Source organism: Lissotriton vulgaris, chromosome 2_1, assembly GCF_964263255.1.
Source record: "Lissotriton vulgaris chromosome 2_1, aLisVul1.2, whole genome shotgun sequence".
In the NCBI taxonomy this organism is placed as follows: Eukaryota; Metazoa; Chordata; class Amphibia; order Caudata; family Salamandridae; genus Lissotriton; species Lissotriton vulgaris.
This window is the reverse complement of record NC_141687.1, coordinates 1,416,675,667-1,416,690,621: the sequence shown is the minus strand read 5'-3', so window position 1 is coordinate 1,416,690,621 and position 14,955 is coordinate 1,416,675,667. Positions and strand designations below refer to the sequence as shown.

Genomic DNA, 14,955 nt, shown 5'->3' with positions numbered 1-14,955 from the left:
TGTACACATGTTTGCTAAATTGAACAATCTGAGGCCATGTATGATGTTCACTGAATACAAATAAATACAAATAGAAGTCTGAAAACAAGATTGGTGATTGTTTCCCAAATAAAAAATGAAAAAACTATTTCCAACTTGAATTCCATGCATGAAACCATCACTTCTTTCCCACATCCACACTGGGTATGTAGGTTTGCAGAAAGGCTGCCAAATGAGGACATTGCTAGATCCAAACCCTAACATAATATGAACTCTAACACTATCAGAGATTCTATCAGAGGTCTGATATAATGAGAACACTGCCATAATTTATCACCTCACTGCGTGGCACCAAAAGGCACAAGTGTATTTGTAATTTTACAAGACAAGTAACTTTCTGAAGCATATAATTCCTTGGAGAATTATATAAATTATATAATTTTGCATTCCTGTTGGACACTTTATGGAACACTCGGAACCTTTCTGGGAAGAAGCTGAGGTGGATGAACTTTTCTTTTTCGGAAAATTTCATGCAGATTTATTAAAAATGACAAAAAATTATCAGCAAAATAAAAAACAAGTCTAACCTAAGTATGACCACTGTTTTTATATATAAATATACATTACCCAGTAGTGGTTGCCACTGGGTAGTTAAAGTTAGATCAGCGTTTCCAAGGGGATTGTTTTTTTTGTGTTCCTAATAACTTTGGCACCGTTTGACTCTCCACTAAACCGTTTAAGAAAGTGCTTTTTTTTGCCCTTTCTGTGCATGAAACGTTTCAGGGTAATTTCCCAAGTGGGGGCCGAGAAAAAAAGGGGGGGTTCAAAATGCTAAATCCCCATTCATTTTTCATAGTTTTCAAAGAAGGGCTTCGTCCTCAGATTGTGCTTTTTGTGATTTGGTATAGATTTGGTATAAATCCGGTTGGTAGTTTTTGAGATAAAAAGGTTGAAAAGAATATAGATATCTGGACGGTTATGTTCAAGGAACACTTGTGAAGGCCTGATAAAAGTCCTGTGCTCCTGTAAAACCGGTGCAAGATCACAGTGTAAAATAACCTTGTAGATGAGACCATACATGCCAGTGTTTTTTTGAGTGGGATTAAACCCTACAGAGGGTCAATTCTTGGATCACAATAAGTGTTATCTATTGTATCAGTAGTCTGAGAAGAGCCCTGTCGGTATGAGCATGGGTCATGGATTGGAAGAACAACACAAATTCCCAAGCTTTTCTGACAGGAAAAAATCACAAACATTTTATTAAGTGGCCAGGCATCGTGTTGGATGAGTAAGTAAGGCACTTGTTGAGAGAGGGAGTCAGAGATATGACTAGCAGCGGAGAACAACCTGCAACACAAACAATACAGCTTGCATGTGTCGTTGGTCTGCCACGGATAGCCAGAAGGTCATCACAAAGAAGTCAGGGATGAGCCACTAATATGCCTTGGACAACTAGAATGTCATCAAGAATGTCCACTATTATTTATGCCACAGATAGGTCACTATATGCCAGGGATACCCATACTGTTACCAACAATACCTGAAATATGAGAAGGATGAGATAGATAGAACGTTGCCAACAATGGCAAGTATCGGCTATTTTGTCAAGGATAACTTGCATATCACCAACAATATGCCAGATTGGGCCATTTTTCTGCTGAGAATAATCTGAATATTGCCAGGAATGTATTCAATATGGTAAGTTTGACCACCGTTAGGCCCTGGATAGGTTCACAGCAGGGCAAGGGTGAGCCACTATTATGCCAGAGACAGCCAAATTATCACAGGATGTCATGTAAGAGCACTATGAGGCCGTGTGCAAAGCAGTTATTACCTAAGCTGAAGGCCTTAGGTCAGGACCTCAGATTTAGCAATAACTCCTTTTAGAGGTGGTTGGAAATGAGTGAGGTCTGCCAACCCTACCCTAATCAGCTTTTCACAAGTGCTCAGCAGACTCTGGTGGTCTAAAACCTATGTGCATAAACACAACAGAAACTGGCAAGGCAAAACTAATCATACCTGTAATCCAGAGATTGCAGTAGGGTATGGTGAAAGTGCAGTAGATCCCAAATTTCTTCCAAGAAGAGGAGTCATTGGTGTGCTGCTCGTAGTATGTGTTGCACGCCAGTAGGCGTCAAGGTATTCTGATAAATGTTCGCAGGCATCCTCTAGCTGATTTTCATCCAAAATGACATCAAACATTTCCTGTTAACAAGAAAAGCCATTACACCATGCTGGTAAGTAATTTAGGAAAAATATTCTTGAAAGAAATTTACAGTACATATTGTAAAATTAGACATTTGTCTTATTCAAAGCAATTGCAAATATCAATCCCTCTAAATCTGAAATTCTCCCTGTTGGCAATTGGGACAATACCTTATTGCCTACCCCGCCAGGGGAATGTCCCCAACTTGTCACCTCTATACATGACCTTGGCTTCCGGTTAGACATGGACCTCAACCTACAGCTTCAGATTTCTAGGGTCACCCAGTCCTAGTTATGTGAAATACGTCTCCTAAGATAGATTTTTCCCTTCCCTTGTTTTTGACATAAATTAAAAATGGCCAATGCTTTTGTTCAATTGTGCCTTGTCTGTGCCAACTCTGCTTCTCTGGGGTTACCTCGTAAAGCAATCAATTAATTGGAAAAGACAAAAAATGCTAAGTTTATCCAGTGGCTACCCACCAAAAGCAACTTCATTGGCTGCCGATAAGTAAGTACATAACCGCTAAAACCTCTGGCATCAAGTACAAGATCTATAATAAATGAACTATGTAGCTGCTCTTTTCAAGTTCTGGTTGCCATTATAGTTACCTTAGGGCACAAGTTAAAGTTTCTTGACATAACTATTACTATAACTGCTGAATGTCTATGGGTTTATGTGTGTCAAATCTGAACCTAACCATAACCTTTGGTTTTCTAGGGAATTTCTAAGTTTTTTAAAATCCTATTTCCTAACTATACCATCCCTGTAACCTTTGATTTTTTCAGTGAATTTCTATGGTTTTTAATGCTATTTCCTAACTATAACACCCCAAGTAACATTGTTTTTTATGGTAATCCAACCGCTGCCTTCGGCTGTGCATGTGGGAGGTTGATTGCAGGGCCTGGTCGTGGCTTACAGCCAACCCCACACTGTTCATGGGCTTTGGCCATGCACAGTGGGGGGTTGGCCACAAGGCTTGGCCTGTGGTCAAGTCCTGTAGCCAACCCTCCAAAGGCAGCCACACCGCGGGCCCCCTCCCTAGGCTGCTTTTGGCCCCAGGGATCCCATCCCTAGGGGCCTGGCACATTTTATAGGGGGAGTGGTGCACAGATCCCATCCCCGGGGCCTGGCAACTTATTTTAGGGGGAGGGGCACGTGCCCCCCAGGCTGATTATCTGCAACGGGAACCCCATGCTCAGGGCCCAGCACCATAATTGTGAGTGGGTGTGTGAGTGTGTGAGTGCCTGTGGGGGTCTGTGAGTGGTATATGAGTGGTTATCTGGGTATCTGACTGGGTGTGTGAGTGGCTGTATCGATGTCTGAGTGGGTGTTAGACCCAGAGGTTTCTGACTGGCAGGGAAGCCAATCAGAATCCACCGCTCTAGGTAGGATGAGTACTAGACACATGTCCGACAACCTGTGCTCACCCTTGGGTAGTTTGGCACGAGCAGTCAGGCCTTATCCTCAGGGACCAAGTGTAAATTATTGGCACAACACCACCCTCACAACACACTGCGTATGCCACAAAAAGACTCCACACTGTATGTATAAAACAATTATCTTTATATTCCACAAACTGAAAAGAAAACGGGATACACAGGCAGGTGCCAACAAGGCACACAAAACCCCTCAGGCTTTGTCATGATGTTCTCCACAACAAAGTACCTTGTGGCCTGGGTCCAGGCGAGAGGGAGCCAACAACCTCAGACAGAGGCCACAATATCAGGTACTGTCGTCCTTCTGATCTGGAGGTCAAAGACAGTCTCAGCTCCCAGCTTAGGCTCCCCCACATCCCTCGAACACCACACGCTCTGGAGCGCAAGCTAGCATAGGTCCCCTTGGGTGCGAGCACAGGTCCCTTGAACTCTACAAGCTTTCCCTGCACTCCTCAAACTCCTCTCATCTTGGCACCTCAGGTGGCTGTCGATCTTTATGATCACACTCTTCTGCACAGCGTCATGATGGTGTACATCAGGACAGTTCTTCTCCCAACCAATGATCACTTCTACCTGTTTCCACCTCACTCCGTGAAGCCCTTATGATCTCATGGAAATAGTGACATCCTTTGTGTTCCTGGAATCTCAAGGATAGGAAGCCAGCTGACCGGTCCTTATTGAGTACTTTGGGACCTGGGCCCCACAGTTGTCACTTAGCTGCAGGCCAGTAATGTCCAGGAAAAATCCACCAAGTGATAGTCCCCTTCCTGGAACACTGACAAGACCCAGGCCACCACAAGTATGTGGAAAATGCAGTTGCAGTCCCTCCCTATGGATTCCTCGTGCTGATGTATCAGCGTCGAACCAGTGTTGTGTGGTTCCAAAATCGTCTCTAACCGCTGAGGCCGGAGCCCAAGTAGTTATTCCCACAATGGCCTTTAAATATCTATTTAGTTCAAGATGTCACCTTTGAAATGCAAAGGCTCTCTCTAAATTATTTCCTGTCTGCCACCCTACTACGGGAGCTTAGATCAGTATCTTTAGTGGGGCCAAGACTCTGCCCCTTGGAATGCAGGTGCCAATTCCACCTCCATGTAACCATCTCAGAAAGGTCCCCTAGAGTCAGAGGTCCACAGTTTCTCATGAGACCCTAGTTTATGGCCTTCAATCAAGAATGCACAGATGTAGCTGTCCCCCTAGCACCCAGATGTGAATTGGAGACAGGCTGACAGCCTCAGGCACAGAGAGCCATGAGCATCGAAATGCCCACTTTCCCAAAAGTAACATTTCCATACACGTAATGTTGGATCCACTCACACTGTCAGAGAGGATTTGACATTACAAACTCATTGATATCAAATATCATACTGCTACTACTCTGCCCACATGAAATATTGCTCAATAGCCTTTCCCTACATTCCCCATGCTAATCCAATGTGAAAAGCAAGCTGCGTCGTACCAAACAAATCAAGAGGTGCCATTCACGACCCTTGCATACAACACACAGGCACATGCCCTACATCTTCCCAACACCGCAACCTGTTCCCAGGGAAAACGCTGGTATAGCAAGGGACATGCACATGGTGAACTCCACTCCGTTCATTGAGTTTTTGGAGTGTTCTGCATTCGCAGAGCTTGCAGAGTTCAGAAAACTCTGCTCCGTGTAGGGCAGCTGAGATTTTTCCTCACTCGTGCTCGCCAACGTTAAGTTGGCGAGCATGAGCTAGCGCTTGGGTACAATTTCTACTTGAGCAGCAGGAAGATCAGCACGAATGGCAGTTCTCACTGTACTCTGCCACTTGCACCCTATATATGACTGGGTGTGTCAGTGGTTGTGTGGGTGTGTGAGTGGGTCTGTGAGTGGATGTATGTGTTTTTAATTTGGGTCTGTATCCAAGGATCCATCACCGATTCACACAGGGGGCCATGCTGAGCATCGCAGTGGACACGTGGATCCTCAAATGTACAAAAAATAAGTTTTCTAACAATGTATTCCCTTTGAGGGGTCCCTCACAGACCTCTCCATCAGTCCCATGTGGTCAAGTTACCTCTATCCTGAACCTTCATATCCTATTTTTACTTTACCCCCCCCCCCCCCTCCTGGAACCGTGTCCCGATTCACAAAATGGAGGCTGCAACTTTTATCTCAGGTTGTAGTCAGCCAATCACAACATTGCTATTGGCATGTGGATCCACATCTCTAGGTATACATAAATCTTCTTTCTTTAACAACTCCAAAACTACTGAACAGGTTTACACCATGTTACGAAAAGCACTGTTTCTGGACCAAGATCTATTTTTCTGCCACATTTGGTTTAATTCTGTTTAGCAGTTCGGGCTGCAGCTGTGTCTAAAATCCCCATGGGAAATTGAACGGAAAAATACATTTTGGGATACCGCCTTTTTCCCGGCCCCCGCTTAAAGAATCACCCCAACACTTTCCAGATAGCAGCTGAAGTTAGTGGCAAACTAGTTTTGAAAATCGCGTGAAGATTCGTCATACAGCACAAAAGTTATTAGCAAAACAAAAAACGCTTTTCTTATGGAAACTAGGGGGCATATTACCAACAACTAGCGATAATTTTTGTCTCTAACTTGTTTAGAGACAAAAATTATCGCCGCACATCGGCGATTTTTATCGCAGATAAACTTTGCTATTAACAAGGTTTATCGCAAATGCGATAAAAAACGGCCGAAATGCATGAATATCGCTGAAAAGTCAGCGATATTGATGCATTATCGAGCAAATGCTCTTAGCCATGTTATCCACCTCCCATTGGATAACATGGCTAAGAACTGCTCAGGGCAGGTGTTAGCTTTTGGAGATATTCCCGCTTAGCGCGAATATCTCCAAAAGTTGGTAATAGGAGATAGCGATGTTAGCGACTGTTTTCAGTCTCTAACATCTTGGCACGCCCACTTTGCATCTCATTAGTGATAAATATCACTGACATGCAAAGTGGGGCCCAAGATGGTCGCTATCTCCTACTAGCTGTCGCTAACTGGTGTTAGCGACAGCTTGGTAATAGGGAGATAATTTTATCTCCGCTTTCTTGGCTTTTAAAGCCAAAAAAGCGGAGATAAACCCCCTTGATAATATGCCCCTAGGTCCTTACAATAACTACATACTGGCAATCAGCAGTAGGTAATATATATATGTAAAAAATGAATGTATGATTCAGCAACTACCTCTTAAATAACGAATGCCTAAACCACGAAGGCTAAACAACGATCAAAGCCAAACAACTATGTACTGAACCATGACTTACTGAACCACGAAAATTAATCTATTGGCATATACTCTGAATCTACCACTATGTTTAAAACAATGCATGTTTGAAACATGATCCCAAAAATGTAATTTAATTAAACTAAACAACACTTCTATTAATAACTATTTTTAATAAAGAATCTTGTGCCTCTACTGTTCCAGACTGGCCCAGTGACTCCCGCTAAAGCAATGTATTGCTGCAAATCAGCCCTTTTCAAAGAAAACCCAGTAGCGCTTTTGCCACAACTATTACTAATTGTGTTGCCTCTTTCTGAAAATGCTTATCTTGGAAATTGGGTCATCACTTCCGCTGGTCACTAATTGATATTTGTAAATTGAGTGCTTTCCAAATAGGCGAGTGTGTAACTTTAACCGTGCCGTGTCAAGTTTCATCCAGCCACTAGATGTAATTTTTGCCAAAATTACTGTACAAGTGCTGTTCATCTGCAGCTAGAAACTTCTGCTTATAATGAGTCCAGTTTCAGTTTTTGCACTCAATCGGAGTTTTAAACCCAAGGTCATGAACATGGACATACTTTTTACCCTCCTACCCTTGTCACATACTTTAAATAAATACAGATGGATCACTAATTGTCGTGCTTGATTTTATCTAGATGTTCATATTTTAGTAAACATGATATTGTTGAATTCTTTAATTAAACCAATTATACTAATATGATCTGTTGAAACCGTTTACCATATTTGTTAACTTATAAATACACTTACCTCTTAAAATTCGTTGTAAATGAAGTAGTAGTTAAGGAGGTTGTGGTTCAGGTCAAGAAGTGGTTAAGGGGGTCGTGGTTCAGGTACAGGTCTTTCTTTAGGTTTCGTTGTTAAACCCACTCGTTGTTAGAAATTCATTATTAAGGTTGTTTCCCGTAAAAAATATATTTAAGGGGGGGAAAGTATTACGCACTGGCAGCTGTTAGGATTGCGTTTCCATAGTTAAAGCATTTTTGGTTTGCTTATAACTTTGGTGCAGTTTGACGAATCTTCCCAAAACTTTCTTTTAAAAAAAAGGTTCATCCACCTCAGCTACTTCTGGGAAAGTTTTTGGGTGATTAAAAACTAGAGAAAGGATTTGCACCAAATAACAAAAAGCACAATTTATGCTACAACATCTACCTATCTGCAAAGTATGGCGTAATTCCGTCCAGTGGTTCGGGCTGTAGGTTCGACAATGCGTTCCTGTAGGAATTAACAGTACACACGCACCTTATTTCTCGGTCCCCACTGCACGGATCACCCCTCAAACTTTTCATTACACACAGAACCTAATGTGACACTTTTTTGGGAAAATTTCATGCAGATTGGTCACACAACGCCAAAGTTAGAGGCAAGTCAAAAAATGCTTTTCCTATATGTAGGAAGGTGGAATCTGACTACATGGTTGCCACCACTTTTTTGCTGGTGTTTTGATGGTTTGTGACTTAGTTTGGCTGGGATCCTGCTATTCAGAGCCCCAGCCTATCTGTTTTCTCTTCTAAAATGATTCCAAGTACTTTAGGTACACTCCAGTTTGGTTACTTGGGTACCCTTATGAGTCCCTAGTACGGTACCTAAGGTACCTAGGGCATAGGTACCCCAGAGGCCTACCAGGGGCTGCAGCATGTATTATGCGACCCCTGGGAAGCCTTCCAAAATGACACCACAGGACTGCTACTGCAGCCTGGGTAAGGTGGTGCATGCACTTCTTACTTAGATATAGGCTACCTATATCTACCTTAAATCACTACACATATAAACCTATTAGTCACCTCTAAGGCAGGCCTTGTCAATCTTGAAGGCAGGGTGCTGGGTTTTGTGTGAGAGGGTGCCCATTAGCAGGGCCCCTCTGCAGCCTTCAGAACCTATTCTCTGCGGCTTGTCGGTGATGCAGCCAGACCATATACTCTTAAATGCATTTTAATCTCAGGAAAAATGCTAACTTTGGAATGGCTGCACGGAAACATGTGTTTGGTGTCAAACACTTTGGAATCTTACCCCCCCCCCCCCGACAGTCCTGGCGGCGGAGGTAGAATTTCACCCTTCTAGAGGGAGAAACATGTACACACTTGTATACCCGGTACCTGTTTAAAAGAGCCCTGGCATCAAAAAATGGATGCTGTAGCCACAGACACGAGTGTGGCCTCCTGCTGCTGGACGAAACTCCAGCAGGGGAGGCCTGGACAATAGATTTCCTGTCACAGGGAGGTGTAACCGCCTCCCAGACAGACTTTAGTGTATTGGGGCTGTGTGGGTGCACTCTGAGAGAGCTCTGAAGTCAGCACTGGGGGCACAGTTGATGTCCCTGTGCATAGCCCAGTTAAAACCGGTTTCTGGCGTGAAACTGGACAAAGAAAATGGGTGTAGCCACTCCTCTTTCCAAACCCTCCCATAGATGGGTCCCCAGAGTTAGTCCAACCCCTTCCTTGGGTATAAGAAAGGAACCCCTGACTACAGAACTTTAGATTACACCTGGATGAATCTCTGCTACAGATATCCTGTAACTTTGATGATCTACACGACTAGATAACTGAAGAATCTCCCTTGGAGTAAAGGAGTTACTCATCTGCTTGGCAGGCACCTAAAACGCATCTGACAGGTCTGCATCTCGGAAGATCCCGACGGACTCCGAAGTAATTGCAGCCCAGGAGGTGGACTTCCAGACCTCTCCGAGGCCGACCTGAGTCCCCAGCAAAGCTGAGGCCTGCAGCCTTCGTGAGTACTGTGGAACCGGAACCCCTGAACACCGTGCACACTTGCAAGTGCATCAGCTTCTCGACGTCCCTTGAGGCTGTGCATTGGGTTGCTTGTAGCCCAGACCCCGAGCACCTTTTCCACTGAAGATTGCTGGCCTACACTTCATGAGTGTTCCGTGAGCATGCCCTTTGTGTTTTCTCTTGAGGTACCTTCGTGATCCCTGGTCCGTTGACTGGTAGGTCCCTGAGAAGGCAACTTTGGCTTTCATTGGATTTCCCTGGTTGCTCCAAATGTGCCCTGACTCTCCACCTCTTGGTGAGTCCCTCGGACTTTGCTGGTCCGCACCGAAGCATTTCTTCACTTTCTTCGCGGGTTGCTGTTGCCATGTCTTGTTGGGTCCAATCCGGTCACCGACGCCGCAGCACTCAACATCCTTTGTGGGACAGTTTAAATCCAGCTCCTGGTTGTTGTCAACACCTCCTGGTCCTCGTGGCTGCGGAGTCAAGCTTCCCCTCTTCAACCTGAATTCACCCAACATTGGTGGGCATTCGTCTATCGTGCCCCTGGTCACTGGCAAGTGACCCAGACTCTGTCCCCTCTGCTTTCAGGTTCTTCTCATCTTTGATCCAGGCTTGGATCACACTGGACACTTTCCACTTCGACGGCAGCAGCACTTTGCTGCAGATCGCCTTTGAAATCACTGACGATTCCCAACACCAAAAGACTCCTATGCACCAGCTTCCCTGGTTGAGGTAACTCGAGTATTCCAGTGCTCCCGTGGGTGTTGGCCCTAGAACCCCTGAAGTCTAAAGGGGTTTGCTCAAAGTCCTCTCCTAAATGTCCTTAATCGGTAAATTTCCAACCGCGACTTTCCCCATTGAAGTTAACGGCGATTTGTGGCTGTGTTCTCACACTGCACGCGTCCCCCGTGGGTCCCCTGGGTCACTACATTGAGCCGTTCCTTGTGGCTCCAACATCTCAATAGGCTCTAGGCCTTGTGTCTGGCCAAGTTGTGGTTCTTATACCACTTTCTCAATATATGGTTTGGTACGCCCCTAGAGCACAACGTATATATTGTGCCAATTTACTGTCTGATATTAAGTGTACCGTATGTGCTTTTACCTATAGCCTCATAAAGAGACTAATAGGGTGAGTTTAGAATAAATACATATATTTTATATATTTACCTGGTGTGGTTCTCCTTTCATTTGGTCATTCAAGAGGTTATAGACTGGTAAAAGAAGCTGCTTTACACTCCTTCAAGCCGGAAGGCTGCTCTCCATAGCTACCACTAGGATAGCTTTCAATAAAGGTTGTCTTTAACCTATCACCTGTTAAGGGGTTGTTTGGACTGGTGCAAGGTGCCCACTATACCTAGTGGACAGCATATGCCAGGCCAAATTCTCACACTATGGAAACTAGGATTTAACTATAACTACCTACCTTAGAAATTCACTGAAAAAAAACACAGGTTTCAGGGACTTTATAGTTAGAAATGAGCTTTTTAAAAACCTTACAAATTCAGTGAAAAAACCCACAGGTGTCACGGACGTAATAGTTAGAATTTAGCATTTTAAAAATCTTATTCACCGAAAAAACAAAGGTTACAGGGACGCTATACTTAGGCTGACATTTCACTCGTACAAAACCAGAGAAATTCAGATGTTATAGCCCCCCGCAATGCAGTGATGACACCATCCGGTGACTTTGAGTGTTTTTTAAAAGTTTGAGTGTTAAATATATATACCAAGGTGTATTAGTGAATCAGTGGGTTATGAATGACTGTATGGATGACTCAGTGGGGACGTGACTGACTGTGTAAGTGAGTGATTAGGTGTCTCAGTGAATGTATGGGTGAGTGGCTGGTTGTGTGATTGTGTGTACCTGTCTGCCATGTAATGTCTAAATCGGTGTATGAATGTGATAGTGTGTACCTGAATGACTATATGGATGATTTATTGGTTGTCTGACTATGCCTGTGGTTGTCCAGGTGTCTGTGTTTGTAGGTAAGGTGTGTGACTGCCTGTATGGATCAGTGAGTGGGTGAGTCAATGGCTATATGGGGTACTGTTGTGTGTGTGAGAAGTTGTGTGGGTGAGTGAGTGTCAGTATGGCTGTGTCGGTGATTGAGTGCATATGTCAGTATGGGTGATTACCTGAGTATGTGAAAGTCAGTATGCATGAGTGACGGGGTATTGTATTGTATTGTATTGTATTGTATTTGTTATTTATTACGCGCAGCTGTCACCCTACGGGTATCCTGGCGCCCAAACAGGAAAAAGTCAGATGGTACAACAATACACTAGCTGTCATGATATATAGAACAGCCGCCAGAGCTATTAAAATAGAGTTACGGAGATTATACTTTGGCGAACAACCAGGTTTTCAGGCTCTTTCTGAAACCCAATAGGGTGTCAATTTGTCTGATGTTCTGAGGAAGCTCGTTCCACAACCTAGAGGCAGAGGTGCAGAAAGCTCTGCCTCCCATCCTCGTTCTCCTGATCCTGGTAGTAGCTGCCAAACTCTGGCTAGCAGAGCGCAGGGACCTGGAAGGTCTATACCAGGAGAGCCTTTCCTGTAGAGGGATAGGTCCTGTGTTGTGCAGGGCTCTGTACACGATACAAAGGGACTTGAAGGCAACTCTACTCCCGATTGGCAGCCAATGTAGATCTCTTAGCGCCAACGTAGTGGAGGAACTACGAGGTCTTTTAAGAGCCAGCTTGGCCGCTATAGACTGGACCCTCTGGAGCCCCTGTAGAATATATAAGGGGGCCCCTAAATATAGAGAGTTACAATAGTCTAGTCTAGCCAGAATCACACTCCTAACTACTAGAGGTCTAGACTCATCAGGCAGGAGGGGCAGAATCTGTCTGAGTGCCTTCAACAATCCATAGCAGACACTGATGGCTTTATTGGTCTGGGAGGTCATTTGGAGATCCGCATCAAACAATACCCCTAGATTGCACACAGTCTTAACTGGGATGCAAGGTTCTGCTCCCGGCGCAAGCCTGATCTCATGGGAAGGTTGTTGACTCAGTTTGGCTGACGAACAGTAGACAACCTCTGTCTTCCCCTCATTAAATTGAAGGGAGTTTAATGTCAGCCACCTGGCCACCTTGTTCATGCAGTTCTGGAAGGACTCCATGGTCACCGCCTGTCTTCCTTCTAAGGAGAACACCAGTTGTGTGTCATCGGCATAGTTTATCAAATCTATACCGAAGGATTTGATCATGGGGATCAGGGGCTGCAGATAAAGATTAAAAAGAATGGGGCTGATCGAGGAGCCCTGAGGGACTCCGTGACTGACCAGGGACTTGGGAGATGAAAAGTGTGCTAGGGTCACCACCTGTTGTCTACCTGTCATGTAGGATTGTATCCACCTCAGGGCCTTGCCCTTCACGCCCAGTTTTTCCAGCCTGCTTAACAGAACTGCATGGCTAACCGTATCGAATGCGGCCGACATGTCCAACAGCACCAGGACTGAGGAGTTGCCATTGTCGGCTCGCATCCGGAGAGTGTCCAGCATGGTTGCCAATGCAGTTTCTGTTCCGTGGCCTGGGCGGAAGCCAAATTGGTCCTTATCCAAAAGGCAGTTGTCTTCCCGATAACCTGACAAGGACCTACTGACCACCTTTTCCAGAATTTTTATCGTGTAGGGCAAGAGGGATATGGGCCTAAAATGCGCCGGAATTGTAGGGTCCAGCAAACTTTTTAAGCAGGGGGGTGACCACTGCCTGCTTCCATGCTTCCGGCACTATGCCTTCTTTAAGAGATTGGCGACAGATCTGATACATCCAGGGGAACAGCTCTGGCCCATATTCTTTCCAGATCCTGTGCGGAAGAGGGTCTAGAGGAGACCCAGATGACACATTCTGGGCCAGTGTAAGAAAGAGCTCCTCTGTAAGAGGGGTGAAGTTTTCCATTGCAGACAATGTTGATGAGGGTTCCTCTTCTTCAGTCTGTGCCTCTGTATCTTTGCAGTTATCCCTTTCCTCCTTCAGCCCCCCCACAGTTTTAGCAATCTTTTCCTCAAAATAGATCGCAATCTCATCACAGAGTTCTTGTGTGGCAACCACCTTATTACTCGTACAGGTGGGATGTGAGAGATCCCTTATGATATTAAAAAGGGTTTTGGTACTGTTAGGGGACTGAAGAATAGTAGTGGCATAGAAGAGTGCCTTAGCTTTGGCGATGGCTCCTTTATATATTGCCTGTTCCACTTTCAGCTGTTTTTTATCAATCTCAGAATAGTATCTACGCCATTTCTTTTCTGCCTGTCGGCGTGCATTGCGTAGGGCTTTCAGCTCCTCATTAAACCAGGGAGCAGATGGTTTCTTCTTATTCTTTATAATTTTCAGGGGTGCAAGTCTATCCAGGGTCTTTGTGATTTGATTACAGTACTTTTGGTAGTTCAAGTCTACCGATTCCTCTGGGTCATAGGAAACATTACTCATAAAAACAGGCTTTGTTTTATCCTTTGGTAATTTAGACCAATTCCGTCCCTTCCTATAAGTCACCGGTCGCTCACTTCTGTTCCCCTCGATAGATAAGGAGATCTGGAAGTGGATTAGGGAGTGGTCGGTCCAGTGCTGAGGTAGGATATCAACCATCCTAGTCTCAGTCTGGTTGGCGAAGACCAAATCTAGGATATGTCCCCCTGAATGGGTTGGTTTCTGTACCAACTGATCCAGACCCCAGTTTCCGCAGTTGTCCTTCAGATCCCTCAGGTGGCTCCCTAGGGACCCGTTGTCCCATAGGTTAAAATCTCCCAGGATCAACATTCTGGAGTGGGACAGGGCAAGGGCAGCAATGGTGTCGAACAGCGCCTGGTATTGTGTTTCCGCCCCAGGTGGTCTGTAACATAACAATCCGGTCAGGATCCTACCTTTTGGTTCTTGCAGGGAGAACCCCAATAGTTCTATCCCCGCCACCTCATCAATCTGTTTAGGGGAAAAGTCCCACTTATCTTTATAGATCACTCCAAGCCCTCCTCCTCTTCCCAGTGGCCTAGGTTTATGAAATAGCTTGTACCCTTCAGGGCATGACAGTCCCAACTCAACTGTGGTGTCCACAGTAGTCCATGTCTCCGTGATGAATAGGGCATCTAGGTCCATATCATTTAGCAACTCTGACACTTCCAGGTGATGTTTCACTAAGGATCTGCTATTGATCAATCCACAGTCCAGCAATACAGCGCACTGTGGTAAAGTGCTTAGAGGTAAGCTCCCAACACTCTTACCTATGGTTAATAGCTCATCCCTGGAATACCTACAGTCGGCAGCGGTCCTGGCCCTGAGCCCGTCCGGGGCACGGACGGGCACAGACGGGCTTTCCTCTGGCGCTCCTCCGGCGCGTCGCTGTATATGAGTGACTGTATG

General features: G+C 45.0%; 1 protein-coding gene across 1 annotated transcript in view; it reads right to left on the bottom strand.

The window, feature by feature from the left end:
- Positions 1-14,955, bottom strand: part of CACNB4 (calcium voltage-gated channel auxiliary subunit beta 4) — a 714,982-nt gene that overhangs the window by 32,807 nt on the left and 667,220 nt on the right. The window contains exon 12 of the mRNA XM_086957190.1: positions 1,999-2,184. Within this exon, the coding sequence (XP_086813316.1) occupies positions 1,999-2,184 (186 nt within the window). The remainder of the gene's footprint in view (positions 1-1,998; positions 2,185-14,955) is intronic.